Genomic DNA, 18349 nt, shown 5'->3' with positions numbered 1-18349 from the left:
GGGCAGACCCATGCTTCTGGATTATGTACCCCTTACTATGTATGGGCCCGATGTCTGTAAATGTCTGTTGTCCACGTTCTGCTGCTGCTCCAGTAGCGATGATGTACGCTCGGTCAGTGTCTGGCCGGTCCATGGGGGTAGCAAATTTGGTGCTGCTTCAAGACATCCTGGATCGAGTTGTGCAAAGTGCGGATGCCTTCGAGGGACCGCGCCTTCCGCCCGACATCTTCAGGGGCACTCTCGAGGTAAAGGGGCCGAACCTGGCAGTTGCGACTCTTCCTTCCACGAGATGGAGGGTGGCAAGGCGAGCCGCTAGATTGTAGGGTGCCTTACAGTCTGCTGTCCTCTCAGACGCTCCACGTAGTTGTCTGCGTCCATTTGAGAGGGAGTTGCAACGCTAAGAACTGTGTTACCGGTACGACGCTGGCATTGCGCACTGGTCGTGCAGGCAGCGCCCCCTAAGTAGGTAGCTGTGCTTGTATAAACAACATGACGAGCGTTTCAGCCTAAGCATTGCCCCCTTTCCTCCAGAAACCCGGCGCACGTTCATGATTTCTTTCCAGAAACATGAGAGGCGGACACACGTAGCACCCCATGTCCCAGACCTCGGTATCGTGCAGCTGGTTGCAGCACTCAACGTAGTTCAGCACAGGCAAGTACATCCAGCCTATATCCTCTTCATCATTATATCCTTCTTCTTCCTCTTCCTCTTCCTTTCCTTCTTCCGCATGGTTGCCCGCCGCGGCCTCTTCCACCCAAGCCTTTCGCATCAGCATCACCACCGGGTATGACATGTGGTCCAACGACTCGAGGCAGATCTCGCCCACTTGGAAACAGTACTGTAACGGGTGCCGGCAGAATACCCCGAGCCGTCAGGGTCCACCCTCCGCGCGGTCTCCTCGTCCGGCGCCGTTCCTTCTCGGGGCGCCAATGCCGCCGCAGCTCCTCGCCCGCCCACTGGGTGAAGCGCGCGCGCACTTCGTCTGGCACGACCCCATCGAGCGTCGCCGCGTCCTCGAAAACCACCAGCTGGTGACGTGCGAGCAGATCGCTCCGGCCGTGCATATCGAGCGATTCGGCGACGGTGGTCTCCAGCTGGTCCAACATCCGGCGCCACGCCACTTCGTCGCCGTAGGCGGTGCGGTAGACGGCCATTCCCCACGGCGCCGTCGGCACGAGGTCCTGGTTCGCAAGGGCTTCATCAATGCAGTCCAGGTGGTCGGCCTCGGCGAAGGCGCGCAAGTTGGCGTCAGCCGCTGCGTCTGAAGCGGTGTTTGAGGAGTTGTCGTTGGCCATAGTGGAAGACCACCGCGGCGCGGACACGAATGGGGAAGGAGAAGTGAGAAACAAAGTTGGAAGTAGGGAAAAGGAAGGGAGAGGGCAGCTACTTTTTACTAGAGATACAATAACCGGTTGAAATCACACAAGGGGCAGCCCCTTGCGCCTGGATTACCCCTTACCTATAGGCAGACAGTCTGTGTATACTATGGCTCGCCACATCTTCTGTAGCATCCTGCAGTGCAGAGTCGCAAACGAAATCAATAGCCGCTCGCGGTCGGAGCTGGGCCCGGGGTCGTCTTAGGTATGCATATTATTTCGCTTTTGAGCCATGTTCTGGTTAAAGGGGGTAAATGCGGGGTCGTTGGGCCTGTCGTTAGATTTCAATGCACCAACGGCGAGAACTACTACTTCATCTTTACAAGGAAATGTCATTGGGTATCTAATCTACATAGGCTTGCTATAACTAGATGTCATGTTGGTTATCTCAGATAACCTGCTTCAAATGTCTCGTCTCTCGACTGTTTGAGAAAGGGAATCAACGTCGTGCCCCCCGTGCCCCTCAGTTCCGGCTCCTCCGCTGCACTACCTTGCGAATTCACCGCCGACGATGTAGCCAGGTTCTGCCTCTTTAGGGCTTTCTCCCCCTCATTTTCGGTCTCCAACATCTCTCTGGCGGCCCGTCTCGCGGGCAGGATGATATACCGCGTCACGACCTGGATGTGCTTGTTCCGCAGGCCGCCCAGCGCCTCGGTGGCCCGGATGTACGCGTCGCAGAATATTCGCTGCTGCTCGTCCGATGTGGCCGACTGCTGCAATTTCTGCGCCAACTCCCGGAGGCTTCCTTGCTGCGAGACGTGCACCAGGAACCGCCGGTGCGGGCCGGGCATATAGTCGCGCACCTCGTCGTGGTAGCTCCGGGGCGCCGCTTGATGATGGCCCTCGGGCGGCGGCGACGCCCGGCTGTTGCCCTCGTTGGTGTGCTCGACGCCCAGCACGACGTCGAAGAAATGGATCATGGAGCTCTGCCCGTTGCTGCCGCCGCGCCAGTGGTGCCACGAGCCCGTCCACTTGCCATCGTCGTCGTAGTGCTCCGGATACAGGACGCCGCGCGGCAGGCCGGCCGCCTCCATGTTCTTGCTGCCGGCGAGGAAGGGGCGGATGCGGTGGTAGAAGACGTCCGGGTCGCACCGCTCGTGCATGCGCTCGAGCAGGCGGCCGACCTTGTCGATGCTGGCGGTGAGCTCGTCCAGGGCCCGCGCCAGGGCGGCATAGTCGCGTGGCGACTGCTTGGTAGCGGCTTCCAAGGCTTGCGTCATGGCCGGGATCGCGCGGCCCGCCTGCGCTTCCATGGCCACCGAGATCATGAAGAACCACGACTCGTCCTCGGTGCCGGTGAAGGTTTGCATCGACTTGACCGTGTCGACGTCGGTGAAGTCATCAGAGGAGCAGGTGAAGTTCCAGAGGTTGGAGGCCGCGTACGTCAGGACGGGCGGGAGTTCGAGGCGCTCTGATACTTGGAGGAATGGCACCGATATCGCGGCCGGTAACACCTTGACACTTGGGTCAGCAAAACACTCAAGCCAACGGGAAGTATAATAATGTGGACATGGCTTACCTCGGCGGGCTGGCATCCTCCCCAGATGTATGCCTGGGCCAAGAAGCCCAGTATCACATATGCCCTCCGCCATTGGGCTTCTGTATTCAGCTCATCTGTTGACAGCACTTCGAGCTCCCTTACCTTCTCCCTCAAAGCTCCTGTTCGAAGCAGCTGGGGCAACCTCCGTATTATGGCATCCCACGATGCATAGTACGGAGGGAGCTCTCGCAGCGGGGCTTCTTTGGGGAGGAAACCATTGCTAGTCACTGCGAACTTGGTCGACAGGTAGGTGGCGGTCTCGTCGACCGTCTTGCCTAGAAAAGGCGACAAAGCGTGTGGTGACATGGGTGGCGGTCTTGAAGGTCACAGCTCGATCGGATATACGTTTACGTGAGTAAGTTTGAGAAATTGTAAGCTGAATTGGAAAGAAGGCCTGGTAGCTGAGGTATTCGTACGGATGATATTTCGTGTAGATAAACGTACCTCCGGAGTGCACCATCAGGAGGCAGTTACCGGAAGGTCTTACAACTTTAACTACTGGAAGTGCAAACCCACGGAGCCCCCTTGACCGACGTCATCTCCACTGCCATCCGAGAGTTTTGTCTCTCTGTCAGCCATACTGTTTCTTATCTTCCGCAATTACTCGCTCACGGGATGGCTGGTTTCGTGTCCTGTGATAGTGTCGAAGCTCCGCGCTTGTCCATCCTTCGTCCGTCGGATAAGTGCGGAAGCGCGGATGACGGAAGAGCGGAAGCGCCCGTGTGGAGTCAGCGTCCACTTGGAAACGACACTTTCCGTGCTCTTTTCTTGCTATATCGGCCCTGAAAAAAAAACAGGAACGCGGATGAAGTTGAATAGATAGAATACGGGGAAAGAGGCACGATGGAAGAGAAAATCGAGGATCATGGTCTATAAAGTGTGGGACAATGGCCGCTTCAAGATGTATGAGCGCAACATTGGTAGTGTCGCCTTTGCATCTTCTGCTATCACAACAAAACCCAGATCGCAGCAACAACTTCAGCCGGCATGGAGTTTCAAACAATCGTGGAAAGGCTTAGGTCGGGCCAAGACCCCAAGTTCCCTGCCAATGCCAATTCGTTGGAGTATGCAGAGGCACTTAGCAGCCAAGATCCGCTGAAACACCTGAAGGATGAGTTCATATTACCGACAAAGGGTTCATTACGGAAGAAAGGGCTCACGGGCTCGCTGCCAGGTACGCTCACGTCTATTTATCTAATCCATACTACTACTGCAAGGTCTGTAAGATGACTAACAAGCGGTGGACTAGGGGAAGCTCATGCCACTGGGAACGGCGTAAATAGCGCCCACATCAACATCAATGGCACATCAACACCGCCAAGCAATGATGACGACGACGACAAGAAGTCCATCTACTTCGTCGGCAACTCGCTGGGCGCGCAGCCCAAGGCGGTGCGGCGCTACCTGGACGCGCAGCTGGAGACGTGGGCCTCGATCGGGGTCAACGGCCACTTCACGACTTTGGAAGACTCGCCCCTGGTGGCCTGGCAGGACATGGCGGCCGAGTGCGCGCGCAAGTCGGTGGACCTGGTCGGGGCCGCATCCGCCGACGAGGTCGTCCTGATGAACACCGTCACGGCGAACCTGCACCTGATGATGGCGAGCTTCTACAAGCCGACCGAAAAGCGCCACAAGATCATCCTCGAGTGGAAGCCTTTTCCCAGCGACTTCTACGCCATCGAGTCCCAGATCCAGTGGCACGGCCTCGACCCCAGCCAGTCCATGGTGCAGATCGAGCCCGACCAGGACTTTATCATCTCGACCGAGCGGATCCTTGCCGTGATCGATGAGCACGCCGACGAGACGGCCTTGCTCTTGCTGCCGGGCGTCCAGTACTACAGCGGCCAGCTGTTCGACATCGCGCGCATCACGCGGCACGCGCAAGACAGGGGCATCCCCTACGTCGGCTGGGACCTCGCGCACGCCGCGGGAAACGTGGAGCTGCGCCTGCACGACTGGAACGTCGACTTCGCCGTCTGGTGCACGTACAAGTACCTCAACGCGGGCCCCGGCGCGATCGCGGGCGCGTTCGTGCACGCGCGGCACGGCGCCGTCGAGCCGGATGAGGGGGTCCTCCACGGGTTCCGGCATAGGCACCGCCTGGCCGGCTGGTACGGCGAGGACAAGCGCGTGCGCTTCGACATGGCGAACCGGTTCCAACCCACGCCGGGCGCCGCCGGGTTCCAGGTCTCGAACCCCAGCGCCGCGGACCTGGCGGGGCTGGCGGCGGCGCTGTCCGTGTTCGGGAGGACGCGGATGCAGGAGCTGCGGGCCAAGAGCCTGGCGCTGACGGCGTATGCGGAGCACTTGCTCGACGACATCGTGGCCACTGAGTCATCTTCTGGTTCCTCTTCGACGACGTCAGCAGCAGCAACAACAACACCCCTTTCCGCATTATCACGCCCCGCGATCCCCTGCAGCGGGGCTGCCAGCTGAGCGTGCTGCTGCGGCCGGGCCTACTGGAGCACGTCGGCGAGGCGTTACGGGAGGGCGGCGTCGTGTGCGACCAGCGGAAGCCCGACGTGATCCGCGTGGCGCCCGTGCCGCTCTACTGCGACTTCGTGGACGTGTACCACTTCGTGAGCATGCTGGGACGAGCGATAGCAGCGACTACTACTGATTCTTAGTTGACCATTACATCAAGTATGTAAAGTAGAAATAGGTATACACCTTCTGCTAGGCGAAACATATATACTTAAGACAACAAAAGAACAATATGAATAAAAAGTTCAAATATACCAATTCATAAACTTTTAACAATGTCAAACGTCATCAGTCAGCATCCTCACGGAGGCTGTCTGACAAACAATAAGATAACACTTACATACATATCTTCAGATCTTCCTTTTCTTCCAGAACAAAACGATTCTAGTAAAGCCAAATTGCTTCTAGATCGAACTCAGACAGACTGTCGATCTGCTGAAAGATGCGCCGCAATGGGGAAGGCAGCAATGCTGCTTTATCAATACATCATGGCATCATCATGTATCCCCATGCCGTCAAGTACCCCATCTCTTATGCCACTCGTTAAAAACCCGCCTCTATGCAAATTACTCAGGTTCCAGAGATCACCGTTGGTCGGAATAAAACCCAATGAGATAGGTGGCGGCCTTTTTGGTCTGAACTTTTATGGTAAGGATTCTCTCCCGAATGTGGGGGAGAGATAAAAAGATCAACGGAACATCTGAACGAGCGAAACCCCCTTACATGAGCGCGCCAGTCAGTCTAGTAGAGTTTGTCGGGTCGCCCGAGAAGGCGTCCTTTTTCTCCCCCTCCCCACGGGGAATAGCGGATGGATAGAGTTTCTTGCTTGACCGCTCGCGGTTAAAAGAACGTTTATAGAGTAATAAGATCTATCAGATACGAGGCTTGTGCGTTGCCGTTGGGCTCACGCTCAAGCCTCCTCCTCCTTTTCCTTTCTCCCCTTCTCGAAAGCAAACTCCCTATCTTTCTCAGCAGATGGATGGCGAGATGGATGGCGAACATACGATAGGTATCTGATCTATGACGCAATTCTGGAGTCTGGACAAGTGTGTATCTACGATATTGTGTGCAGATGCACTTTTGGCAGATCTGTCCTTGCAGATCCACGTCTCCCAGCTTATGGTTATTATTCATGGCTTTAAACCCACAATAGGGGTTCATCCTGGATTTCCCATAGGCTGCGGTCAAACGAAGTGTTGTTCCGGTTCTCGGGTTCCTTCTTCATCTGATGGGACAGAATGCCTCCTCGCCGTGTCTCTTCATCGGATGTGAAGCCACGCTCACCGGGCGATGTTGCGACTCTAGGCGTCTGGGACTGATCACCAAACTCGACACTTCCTGAAGTACTGGTGAATCCGAACCACTTCCTGATCGGCTAGCCGCAAATACGATGAGAGAGAGAGAGAGAGAGAGAGAGAGAGAGAGAAGCTGTCACGCGCGACGACAGAATTACAAATGAGTGCATGCATAGTTACTTCGGCAGAAATATATAAGGGGGCTCACGAGAGCCTTAGGCATTGCGTCGGTGTCTTGGCAAATTTCCCAGCCGCAGCAGATGGGATTTTGGGGGTGCTTTCCAAACAATCCCATGCTGGGTTGGGGGAAAGAAGCTGTCACTTCCTCTCAGTGAATACAGTACCCGTTCAGAAGTATTACCCCCCCTCCACTGTTCCCCGAAACTTTCCAGTATATAACGCCTACATTCTCGGCTACACATGGTGGAAAGGGTGAAAGCTCTCGGGAAACAGTGGAGGGGGGTTGATATTTCTGAGCACGTACTGTATTCCTCCCTTCTTCTAGCTCCTAGCGCCGTGTTTCATATCTGCTGGAAAGTCGGTCGGCTTTCTTATCATACACCACCGGTCCCGGATGGCGCTCAGGTGGGTATGTGTAAGCAAACGTGTTGACGGTCCTTCGGCAGAAAGTTATAGTCGCCGCAAGCCGAGTCTTGAAACAGCTAGCTAGCGCTACCATCTTTCTACGATACGGTACTTGGTTTGTTATTTGTTGAGATCCAGGTATGGCATTCCAATTTGCAAGAAGCCTGAAGAAGAAGAAGAAGACAAGGAAGAAACAGCAGCATCGGCTGAAGGTCAAGCCAAGCCAAGCTGCCTTGAGAATTATTCAACCATCAATGCAGACCTCCCGGGGATGATAATTCGCGGTTTCGACAAGAGAAGGGAGTCGGGCCACAGCGACGCTGGGGGGGGCTAGGCCCAAGGTCTGAGACTCTGGGAGTTCGGTGGGTAGACCGTAGTGCAGCCCAAAACCTTAAACCGTTTCTCTCAGAGACGTGGGATGACGCTGCCGCCCTCCAACTGCAACTGCTACAGTACCTGCTCGCATTGGCTTGGACCTGAATCGCACACTTTTGTGGGTTCCCTTTCGCACCGCAAGAGAGAGTTGTCGTAGTGGCGGTAGTGGTAGTACGAGAGAAAAAAAAGTAGAGAGAAGAGATGGGATGGTTTTTCCATGTGTATGAAAAGCCGCGCCCTTCATCATGTCGTTAGAAACATGGACATGCGCTCTCAAGCTACCGGTTCTGGGGCCAACGTTCGACAAGTAAGCCGGCCGACGTGAGATGCCCAAAGCCCACTCCGCCGACATAACATCGCGCTTCCGTCGTAACCAGGACCGACTGGGTCGAAAACCGCCACGCCGTCTTTCGCCTTGGGCCATTGTGGGGAAATGGGATAGGAGCCCTGTGGTTGCCCACTTTCCACCGTTGACCACCGCGACTATGGTGCTCTACCCGGGACACGTGATGGTACATCACCACTCCGCATTCCAATTCCGCGACCCTTCTTTCCGTCGTACATTGAAAATAAGAAAATAAAGGACACTCACTCATTGATTCGTGGCTATGTGTATAGGTAGTGGAACGGACGATGCTGTCGCTGGCGTACATCTTCGTCGGCATCCGGATCGCCGTCCGCATCCACTGGAAGCAAAAGCACCCTCATCATCTCCGACATATGGCTGGTCCTGGCGGCGTTCTGTGTCCTGGGGCTGGTCATCTGCGATACCATTACCTACAAGATGGGCCGGATGGCCGATCCGACCTCAATCGCCAACCAGGAGCTTCGTAAGGTCAGTCAGTTATTGCACCGGCATTGCAACCGGGGAGGCGCAAACATATGTGTAGAATGTAGTAGCTGACACCGGGGGAAACGGACAGATCTGGTTCGCCATGAAATACTTGTTCGACGCCGGCCTTTACCTGCCCAAACTCAGCATGGTGGCCATCTACTACCACATCCCCCTGCACTTCCAATGGCTGCGCCGCGCCCTCTACTTTATTGGGTTCTTCGTCGGAAGTTCTTTCTTCATCACCTTCTTCTCCGACACGTTCTGGTGTGGGCCGCATCCCTCCGTGCAATGGTAGGTTTGCTATATACTACCCCTCGCTAGGGTCTGGAATAGTAGCAAGGCAGCTGCTGATGGTCTGTGACCTTGGCAAACAGGTACCCCGGTCCTAACTCGTGTTCAGCCTTCGAATCCAAGACCTTGATGCAGCTCAACTGGTCACTGTGCTTCTCATGTGAAGCTCTCCGTAAGTGCTTGCCTGCCTAAACCCCTCGGTCTCGTGCGCCTTTGTCATCATGAATCATATATCTGACGTTGGGCTTTTCAGTTTTCGTCTTACCCTTCCCCTTACTCAGCAGCCGCACCAGTCTGTCCGGGAGGGAAAAAGCCGGCTTGATCGGTATCTTCACGCTCGGAGCCGTGACGATCGGCGTGAGCTCTGGTCGGTTCGCCAGGATGATGATGAAAGGAAACGATATTTCTATCTGTAAGCCAGCCCCTGCACCCGTCCAATTCTGCCACAGACAATGGGGGATGATCTGGATTTCCATAGATCGAAGTTAGCCAGCCACCTACTAACCGTTCCCCCTTCTTGACAGACGTTTGGGGCACGACGGAATTCTCCGTCTCCATCATGATCGTCGCGGCCACGGCGCTGCGGCCGCTGATCCGGAAAGCGTGGGAGGCCACGACCTTCACGTCCAAGCGCTCGGCCTCGGGCTGGGGCGGCACCGGACCCCCAAGTTCTTCAAGGGCGGCAGCGGGGGCACCGGCGACTCGGTACGGGAGCTCAAGCCGGGCCAAAGCATCAGCACCACCGACCGTCCTCCGCAACTGCAGCAGCAGCCGCCGCTGCCCTCGTCATGGTTCGATCAGATCCTGTCGATGCCGGATGAGGGGAACAGCAGCGGCGGCGGCGGCGGCGACATCCCGCTGAGCCCCATGACGCCCGTCGGCCAGAACGCCAACGCCATCATCAAGACGGAGCGGTTCAGCATCTCGAGCGGGCACCAGCCGGCGTCGCCGGTGACGATGATAGACCTGGAGTCCGGCGGCGGCATTTGGGACGGGCGCAGTAGGCTGCTCGTGTGATGGAAGGTTGAACGAATGAGGGGCTACGAGAGTAACGATTGATTATGATCTAGATGCCTGGCGCTATGCAGCAATTTCTATTTCAGAACCCGATTTATACACAACATGGATTAATCTGCATCCAATTGGCCAAAGCTGAAGCTGTCGTGCATACATAACGCATACAATACAGTAAGGCAACCACACACTTTATGCCAAGGGGGAAGTTGCGGCTCTGAGCAGCTGCGGGTACGTGGCTGGTGGGTCTTTATTGTTTTTTGCTCACCTGAGAGTTTCGACGTTGAACTCTCGGAATCACGGCACCTCCGAAGTCATTTGCATCCCATCTCCATTTTGTCTGCTCCCTGAGTGTTACCCCAAAAATAAGAGTCGAACTCAACTTCTCCCTGCGACACCGTCATCATCGTCATCCTCATTTCATTCTCTGCTCACGTACTTCCTCACACAACCTGCATCTAGTCAATTAATCAATTACATATTGATCCTTCATCCGAAGCAAAGCAAAAGAAGCGATAACGGAAGGAAGGATTCATTCCGCCTCCACTTCCATAGCAACCAGCCACCAACCACCACCACCCAACCCCCCGGCAACTTCAAGGAGCAGCAAACCTACACAACCCAACCAACCCAAACAAAAATGCTCGGCTTCCTCCCGGACCTGGCGCTCCTCGCCTTCCTGTCGTCGACGGTGCTGGCGGGCGTGCGGCGCACGACAGGCCAGACGCTGCAGACGCGGCAGCTCGTGACCAACGCGCTGGGCGCGCAGGCCCTGAGCTTCTACCTGGGGGTCGGCGAGTGGGCGCTGGAGCGGCTCGCGGGCTACGCGCGCGGCAGCAAGTACTTCGCCTACGACCCGGCCGTTACGGCCAACCTGGTCAAGAACCAGCCGCGCGAGCTGCTCGAGGACATCAAGGGCGAGTTCAAGAAGATGACGGGCGAGAGCCTGTGAAGGGCAGGGCTGGCAGACGGCAGCAGCAGCAATGGCGGCAGGCCCATCTCGCATCTGGATGTTAAGTGTACCTGTTATATCGACCCGGCCACGTGCCGGAGGGAGGCCGCGAAACGAAGGGAAATGTTCTATGAATTGCAACAACTACTGGAGCAGCGAGGACCGGCCGACCTACGGAGATGGTGAAGGAACCGATGGCGGGATCTGTATATCCACGATCACCAAAAGAGAGATGCTTGGCCGGAGAATACTAAGCCGTGATGAGTGTTACTTGATGCCGGATTGTAGGCTCGTTCTGCTTGCTGATGCTGTCTGTCGGCCCGACTTGGAAGACGGGAAGTTATATAGATGGCCTGGGCAGTGTGTTTCCCTCACTGGCGATGCTCAACCGATCAACCCGTATTTGAGAGTAGTCTAATAAACCCCAACCAGATAAATGCTCTTGTGACTGTAGTTTGGCTCTTTTGTAGACGCACGACGGCTTGAACGGTGGCCCCACCATTAGCTGCGCCGGATGGCCTGTGAGTTCTTGAGCATGCCAGCGTAGAGGCTATCCTGACGCAGGCCTAGCAGCTGATGTGGCATCGCATCGCTCCCCGGACGGAAACCTGCACCTACTGGAATAAACAGCTGGCAGTAGCCGATTGGCCAATCCCGATGGACGTTGATGCTACTATGCAGTGTTTTGGTACACAACAAACGCTTTGTGGTTGCCATCATTATATCTTTCCGGTGTCTCGGTTTCAAGATGCTCTTGCTCCGTTGTACAGGCATGTGTAGAGGCTAAGCGACCCCGCCCCCACTGGAGATTGGCTGCTTTAGGCTAGGGAGAGACCCCTGGGGTATATCTCATCTCAGTAATGTCCAAATAGCCGAGCTTCAAGCCATCTATCGAGCGAAAACCCCATGGTAAGATTCAATCGACTTCCATGAATCAACGCAGCAGTCACGAACACTTTTGCATATGTAGGTACATGTACTGGCTTTAGTTACCTAACTTTTACTGCCTTTTTACTTCCCTTTCACGACAGTGCATAAAGCCAACCAACCAACCACCCACCTGTAGAATATTCATGTTATGAGGTTGGTATGTAGTTGCAAGTAACCTGGACGGGCTTGAGGTAGCGTCAGCGGATAAGGTATTGCTCTAAATTGGCTTGGCAGCTAAGGGAAGACGTATCTAGGTTATCTACCTTCTCTTCTCGGCTGATTTACCCGTCACATCGTCCCCATCGTTATCACACCATGGGCTTTCCGCTGCACTCACCCAAGGGCTATTCATTGTCCTGCCTGTGTACTCCGTATGCACGTACTCTATTCAATGACGATCCAAGGTTGCATTGCATGCGAGACAATTTATATGCAGGCACACTGACAATCGGCGAAATGTGTACTTTCCTTTTCTTAATCAAGCAGAGAGGAGAGGGGGAGTTGTATTATAAGGATGGTGGGCATTGCTAACACTACGATGATTCCTTGAACCCTTTTGGTCGAGGACTTACCGAGTATTGTCCTCTCTTTCGTTTCGAGGGCAGCCCAATCGTTCGGTCAGTATTTGTCTACCATATGCATGATTATTCGTCAATCACTACTATTACCGACCCTGGAAACAACCGAGAGGAGAAGGGTTCACTCACCACAACGTGCGCCGCCAGAGATGTATCTCGTCCAAGTGCTTCTGCTTGCTTGCGCCGCTCTGGCACAAGCTGTCGCTGCCGATGTGAGACATCCCCAGCAACATGTCTTGAGTAGGAGGTCCGTGAAGGCGAAGCCACCTTATTTCGGATATCGGGACGTGATGATGTCGACAAACTCGGAACCGGCCAACATGTCCCCTGCCGCCAACACTCCCCATGCCGTCACCACCCCACTCGAGTGCTTCCAGGTCGCCGAGCCCATATTAACTGACCAAGGCCTCACACTGCGCGGTCAGAGCCAGGCGTACGCCGAACCCCAGCTGGGGACTTCATGCTCGCAGACGCTCATGGTGCATACTTTTGCCAATAGCTACGGCGCTCCTTTCGTCGGTACGTTTCATATATCTATTTTCCCCCACTTATACATATATATATTCTCTGTCATTGTGAGGAACTATTTATCTTATGCGACAGCACATCAGGAAACTACACACCCCCGGATTGCGATTTCGACCATGTCGTGGTCAACTTCACCACGTTGGTGAAGGGTCGCCAGTATGACCGGACCGGCGTCATGTACCTGGGCGACACCGAGGTCTGGAGAACATCCACGGCCGAGCCCAACCCGTCCGGCATCCGCTGGGTCTGGCTCAAGGACATGACGCCGTTCCTGTCGCTGTGGAAGCAGCCGCAGACGGTCATCTTCGACCTGGAGAACATCGTCAACGACCAGTATACGGGCCTCCTCAACACCACCCTTATGGCAACCTTCTTCAAGAGTCCTGCAACGAATGATAGTAGTGCCGCTGGGTCCTACCCGCCTGCAGACCAGATCATCCCCATCACCCAGCGGCTGGGGTCCCAGGGCAAGCCCAGCCAGTACACGACGCCGGAGATGAACGCGACCAACACCATCAGCGACTTCCCGCGCAACGCCCGCCGCGCCATCTTCTCCGTCGACGTCAAGGGCCAGGGCGACGAGGAATTCTGGTGGAGCAACCTGCCGCAGAGCGCGACCGGCACCTTCGACATGACCTACGGCACCTATCCGGGCTATTCGCCCTGGCGCGAGGTGCAGGTCACGATCGACGGCCAGCTGGCGGGCGTGGTCTGGCCCTTCCCCGTCATCTACACGGGCGGCGTCGTGCCGCAGCTGCACCGGCCCATCGTCGGCATCGACACGTTTGATTTGCGCGAGCACGAGATCGATATCACGCCGTTCCTGCCCCGCCTGTGCGACGGGAACGAGCACACGTTCGCCATCGCCATCGTGGGCCTGGTCGACGACGGGGCGTCCAACGCGTCTCTCTCCACGACCACGGGCAGCTCCTGGTACGTCACGGGCAAGGTTTTCGTGTGGCTGGACGAGGACGCGCAGTCCGTCACGACGGGCGAGATCACCCAGGTCGACCGGGCGGAGCCGAGCATCCAGTTCGCGCAGACGGTCACGCAGAACGCGACGGGCTTCAACCAGACGCTCGACTTCGCCCTGAAGGTGGCGCGCCGCTTCTCCGTCCGCGCCTCGGTCAGGACGCAGCAGGGCGAGAGCACGGCGACCTGGTCGCAGACGCTCGACTATTCCAACGTCGGCCGCGTCTTCGACTTCGGCAACGGCGAGGTTAACACGTTCTCGATTACGGGCCTCGACGAGGCCGCGAGCGGCGGAGTGGATTACTACGCCACCAACTACAGCTACCCGCTGTTCTGCAACCAGACGCAGGCCACCTCGCCCGAGGGCAACCTGACCCTCACGGCCGAGCTGAACCAGGGCTTGGGCCTCGAGGTCAGCGGCGACGCCGTCTTCCCCACCGGCCTGGAAGCCTTCGCGTCGTCGGCCACGGAACAGTTCCAGGGATCCCGGCTGCAGAGCTCCCAGAACGGCACGGCGATCTACCGCCGGGCGGCCGACAACGGCTACACCACGGGCAACGGGCAGACGGACCAGACCTTTACTTTCAGCGGCATCGCCGGCGAGGCCGGCTCCGGCGCGACAGGGACGCTGCTGTACTCGCGTACCGTGGGCGCTGCCAACGACTCGGTCACGGCAGATAACGAGCAAGTCGTGGGCAAGGCCGCAGCCTCCCTCGAATGATTGATCTGGTTGCGCACCCAAAGCATTTCGTTTCAAGGGTAAATATCAATTAATCAGTAATGCCTTATAGCATGAATACATGAGTAAAGATCACACAATCTGGACGAGCTCGCATTTCTATGTGATGACGATGCGACGATATTCAAGGAAGCTTCATAGCTACCCATGCTATGTGAGACGGGTGGATGATTGCTCTATACGACGAAGCCGACAGTCCCAATCACTATGTACTCACTCAACTCTCTCAATCCGCGGTCTCTATACAACTAACTGACGATGATTGGTTGCTCGCCTGCGCGACTTGGGTAAGTACCTGTATTTACTTGGGGTGTTTGACTGAAGTGAGACGATGGTGACAAGCCAGCAAGGAAGGAGGTTGGGGGATTGATCCTGCAGCTCCGGACATTGGGCATCAAATGTCCGGACCGGATATGCTGGGGGGAAACTCCATATTACATCCTACCATACCTACTACTTACTTACACGCGCGGCTTCTGCACTGCTGCCAACTTACCACCTCAGTGTTACTTACTCATTTTCTGAACAATTCCATCCAACCCAAACCTAACCTGCGTCATCTCCAATCCATATCGCGCCATCCAACGTTGTTTCTCTCTCACCACCACCCGCCGCCACAGACCACCGCAACCATGGTCATCATAAACCTCGCCTACACCGCCCCCATCAACCCAACCGGCGCCACCCCCTCCCTGACCCCAGCCCAGACCTGGGCCGGCCTGCAGCGCAAAGTGCGCCGCGCGCACGAGTTCGTGCCGCTTATCACGTCGTGCACCGTCCTCTCCGAATCCGAAGACTCCGGCGGCAAACCCACTACGGTGGTGCGCGAGGTCGTGTTCCAGTCCCAGCCCGACAAGCCCGTGCGCGAGGAGTGCGTCTACTACCCGTCGACGCGCGTCGACTTCCGGCAGGACGACGGCAGCACCATCTCCAACGTCGTGAGCCGCGACGCGGCCGGCAACCTCGTCATGACCTACGTCTTCGAGTGGCGGCACCCCGAGGTCTCCGAGGAGGGCGACGCGGACGAGGTCGAGAAGCTGCGGGAATCGCATTGGAAGGTAAGCAGGCAATCAAGAAAAGTCCATACTCTCTTATCGTATTCCGGGAGGTATGGCGTGGAACTGCACGGCGGCTGACACCGTTATTCACAGACAGCGAGAATGGCCGTTGAAGGGAGCATCAATACCATCCGCCGTCTGGTAAAGGATGGTGAGATTTAATGAGTGGATTGTGTTGTCAGTTGTTGAGAGACAGATAGATAATAGAGCTAGGCGTGTCTCACTCAGGCGATGAGGTTAAGAAGTAAAATATCACGAAAAAGTCGGGTAGCATAAACGTCGTAACAAGATGTGGAGGTTATACCACAATGTGGCGTGAACTGGTATTACTACGGAAAAATCAAAGGCATTCCTGCGATCCTAATAATCACCACTCGCAAAGAAAATTGCTGCATCAGTCATGCTGCGGCAACCTCTCCAAAATGAGAACAATTCTGAGTAGGCCCAGTCCTTCTGGAAAAGCAAGTGGCCTTTTTAGTCGTAACGTTCGTATCGTGGCAAAATAAAGTGATTCGCACACCGACTCCATTCTCCGTCCGTCCGCGGCGTGTGTGGAGTATCGGAAATCGGGAAATTGTAATTTACAACTCCTCCTTGACGTCCTGGGCCTTCTGCTTGGCGGCCTCGGAGCCAGTGCCGAGCTGCTCCTTGACCCACTCGAAACCGTCCTTAACGGCTCCGCTGAGCTTGGCGAAGGCGGTGCCGGTGGGGCCGCTGGTGCCGTACTTGAAGTAGGTGGACTGGCGGCGGGCCAGAGCGCGAAGCTCGTTCAGCTGGGTGCCCTGGGGGACGGGGACACCGTAGCTGTCGAGGTAGGACTTCAGCTCGCTCTCGGACCAAGTCTCGAAGGTGCTTTGCTTGACGACATCGGTGGCCTGGGCGAGGTAGCTGGTGGCCGAAGCGTAGCTATCACCACCGGCAGTGGAAGCAGAGCTGTAGGCGGACTGAGCAGCACTGACCAAGTCCTCACGGGTAGCGTCAGACTTATCAGCAACCTGCTTGACAGCTTCATCCTTGCTGCTGGAAAGGTAGTCCTTGAGGTTGTCGTACGAGAGATCATCCCAAGTCCAGGCGCTGTAGGGGTTGGCAGCCTTGTGGGCGTTCCTGCGGACCAGAGCGCGGAGCTCTTCAGTCTTACCTCCGTGAGGAACAGGCTAATAGGAGTGGTTAGTACGCATACGGATGTGATACAAGGCAAAACTTACTACTCCACGGGCATCGAGGTAAGCCTTAAGACGGCTTGCAGTCCAAGTACCAATGGCTGCGTTGAATGCGTCCTCAGCAGTCTCGCCAGCAGCATCGGAGGCCTTGGCGTATTGGTTGCCAGCTTTGCTCGTGGCAGCACCGTAAGCACTGGCGGCAGAGCCTGTAACGGTGTCACCCAGGATCTCGGCACGGTGCTTGCGGACAAGAGCGCGAAGTTCGTTAATCTTGGAACCTTGGGGAACAGGGATGGCGTTCTTGTCGCAGAACTCCTTGAGCTGAGTCTCACCCCAAGCATCAATGAGCTTGTCGGTAAGAGTGGCATACGCAGCGTTGGCGCTGGCCGAAGCCGAAGCGGCGGTGTCTTGGGACTTGAGGTAGGCAAGACGAGAGTTGCGGCGGACCGAGGCAATAAGCTTGTCACGCTGTTATCATATATGTTAGCATTTATCTCCCATAAGTGAAGCTGAAGTGAGTGTCTTACAGAGCTGGGCTGAGGCGCAGGGAAGCCGTGGGTATCGAGCCACTCCTTGAGATCAGACTCGGACCAGGTCTCGTACAGCCAGTTACCGGGGTAGGCGGCAGTCTCGCCAGCCTTCTTGGCAACAGACTCATAGTTAGATCGGACCTTCTGCAGGAGAGAGTCACGGGTGCGGGGTTGAGGGACTATCCTAGGAAGTTAGCCACAAAGTACAGTATGTAAAAGAAAATGCTCGGTAAAACTGACCAGGGATGTTATTCTTGTCGGCGAAGGTCTTCAGCTGGCTGTCGGTCCAAGTATCCAGAATCCAGTCCTTGACGCTGGACCAGGCAGTCTGGGCCTTGTCCTCGGTCTCATACCAGGATCCAGCAACCTGAGAGGCGAGAGCATCACGGTTGTTCTCAGCACCTTCCTTAACTTGAATGCCCTTCTGTTTCAGGTAGCCGGTCAACTTGTCCGTATCCCACTCCTTGTAAGGCGAGACAGCATATGTGTCCCAGTTCTTCTGGATAAGGTTCTCGAGGTCCTTGCGGTCGGAGGGGGTAGGGTAGGGAACACTGCAGGCTCAATGTCAGTCTCGTGTGGGATCTCGGACAACAGCACGTTTCACGAAGGGAACAAGTAGACTTACTCATGATCGCTCAACCATCTCTCCAGCTCGGTCTCATGCCATTTGTTGTAGGCTTCAATGCATAGCACACATTAGCTTGAGTGGATAGAAATGGTGGAAAAGGCTACGGAGCTCACCAATGTTGACGATGCTCTTCACCTTCTCCACCACGATGTTGTCCGAGTTGGACTTACCTGCTTTGCTGAACCAATTGCTGGCGGCAGCGACATTTGTCGCCAAAGCCAGCGATGCAACGGTGGCTAGGAATCTCATGATGAGATGGTTGACTTGGTGTATATGTCAAACACAATATGTTGGGGAGTTTAGTGGTGACGAGGATGATGGAATGGGTAATAATTATCCAGGTCAAAAGGCCAGGAGAAGTAGAGAAAACAGGTGGGAAAACAGCTTCGGGCGGGACTGAGGAATGCAAAGTGGTTTTGTTTGCCGTACCAGGAGTCTGAAGTTAGGTAGGTAGGCAAGGTGGACAAATATGCATCAC

The 18349-nt window shown here is 55.8% G+C and overlaps 9 protein-coding genes across 9 annotated transcripts; 5 read left to right on the top strand and 4 right to left on the bottom strand.

Moving 5' to 3' along the window:
• Window positions 1-312: 312 nt before the first annotated feature.
• PG994_006670 (uncharacterized protein) lies at window positions 313-1296 on the bottom strand (the record flags this gene model as incomplete). Its single annotated transcript, XM_066858079.1, has 3 exons — window positions 313-436; window positions 583-826; window positions 864-1296. The coding sequence occupies 3 exons, from the start codon at window positions 1294-1296 to the stop codon at window positions 313-315; spliced, it is 801 nt and encodes a 266-aa protein (XP_066717348.1).
• A 464-nt stretch (window positions 1297-1760) lies between these two features.
• PG994_006669 (Indoleamine 2-3-dioxygenase) lies at window positions 1761-3223 on the bottom strand (the record flags this gene model as incomplete). The annotated part of the gene is made up of 2 exons (XM_066858078.1): window positions 1761-2831; window positions 2897-3223. 2 exons carry the CDS (start codon window positions 3221-3223, stop codon window positions 1761-1763), a joined length of 1398 nt encoding a protein of 465 aa, XP_066717347.1.
• A 681-nt stretch (window positions 3224-3904) lies between these two features.
• PG994_006668 (kynureninase) lies at window positions 3905-5353 on the top strand (the record flags this gene model as incomplete). Its single annotated transcript, XM_066858077.1, has 2 exons — window positions 3905-4091; window positions 4173-5353. 2 exons carry the CDS (start codon window positions 3905-3907, stop codon window positions 5351-5353), a joined length of 1368 nt encoding a protein of 455 aa, XP_066717346.1.
• A 1186-nt stretch (window positions 5354-6539) lies between these two features.
• Window positions 6540-6919, bottom strand: PG994_006667 (uncharacterized protein; the record flags this gene model as incomplete). Its single annotated transcript, XM_066858076.1, has 2 exons — window positions 6540-6776; window positions 6905-6919. The coding sequence occupies 2 exons, from the start codon at window positions 6917-6919 to the stop codon at window positions 6540-6542; spliced, it is 252 nt and encodes an 83-aa protein (XP_066717345.1).
• Window positions 6920-8440: 1521 nt separating this feature from the next.
• On the top strand, window positions 8441-9799 carry PG994_006666 (uncharacterized protein; the record flags this gene model as incomplete). The annotated part of the gene is made up of 4 exons (XM_066858075.1): window positions 8441-8491; window positions 8580-8782; window positions 9067-9153; window positions 9307-9799. The coding sequence occupies 4 exons, from the start codon at window positions 8441-8443 to the stop codon at window positions 9797-9799; spliced, it is 834 nt and encodes a 277-aa protein (XP_066717344.1).
• A 637-nt stretch (window positions 9800-10436) lies between these two features.
• PG994_006665 (uncharacterized protein) lies at window positions 10437-10748 on the top strand (the record flags this gene model as incomplete). Its single annotated transcript, XM_066858074.1, has 1 exon — window positions 10437-10748. One exon carries the CDS (start codon window positions 10437-10439, stop codon window positions 10746-10748), a length of 312 nt encoding a protein of 103 aa, XP_066717343.1.
• Window positions 10749-12405: 1657 nt separating this feature from the next.
• On the top strand, window positions 12406-14477 carry PG994_006664 (Peptide-n4-(N-acetyl-beta-glucosaminyl)asparagine amidase a; the record flags this gene model as incomplete). Its single annotated transcript, XM_066858073.1, has 2 exons — window positions 12406-12775; window positions 12868-14477. 2 exons carry the CDS (start codon window positions 12406-12408, stop codon window positions 14475-14477), a joined length of 1980 nt encoding a protein of 659 aa, XP_066717342.1.
• Window positions 14478-15127: 650 nt separating this feature from the next.
• On the top strand, window positions 15128-15715 carry PG994_006663 (uncharacterized protein; the record flags this gene model as incomplete). Its single annotated transcript, XM_066858072.1, has 2 exons — window positions 15128-15553; window positions 15647-15715. The coding sequence occupies 2 exons, from the start codon at window positions 15128-15130 to the stop codon at window positions 15713-15715; spliced, it is 495 nt and encodes a 164-aa protein (XP_066717341.1).
• Window positions 15716-16134: 419 nt separating this feature from the next.
• Window positions 16135-18120, bottom strand: PG994_006662 (uncharacterized protein; the record flags this gene model as incomplete). The annotated part of the gene is made up of 6 exons (XM_066858071.1): window positions 16135-16707; window positions 16759-17181; window positions 17241-17422; window positions 17484-17794; window positions 17869-17920; window positions 17985-18120. 6 exons carry the CDS (start codon window positions 18118-18120, stop codon window positions 16135-16137), a joined length of 1677 nt encoding a protein of 558 aa, XP_066717340.1.
• Window positions 18121-18349: the final 229 nt, after the last annotated feature.

Source organism: Apiospora phragmitis (genome assembly GCF_038363925.1).
Source record: "Apiospora phragmitis strain CBS 135458 chromosome Unknown utg000006l:1.0-5683423.0:1.0-5690449.0, whole genome shotgun sequence".
NCBI lineage: Eukaryota > Fungi > Ascomycota > Sordariomycetes > Amphisphaeriales > Apiosporaceae > Apiospora > Apiospora phragmitis.
Note: the sequence above shows the minus strand (reverse complement) of the source record. Positions and strands in the feature narration are given on the sequence as shown.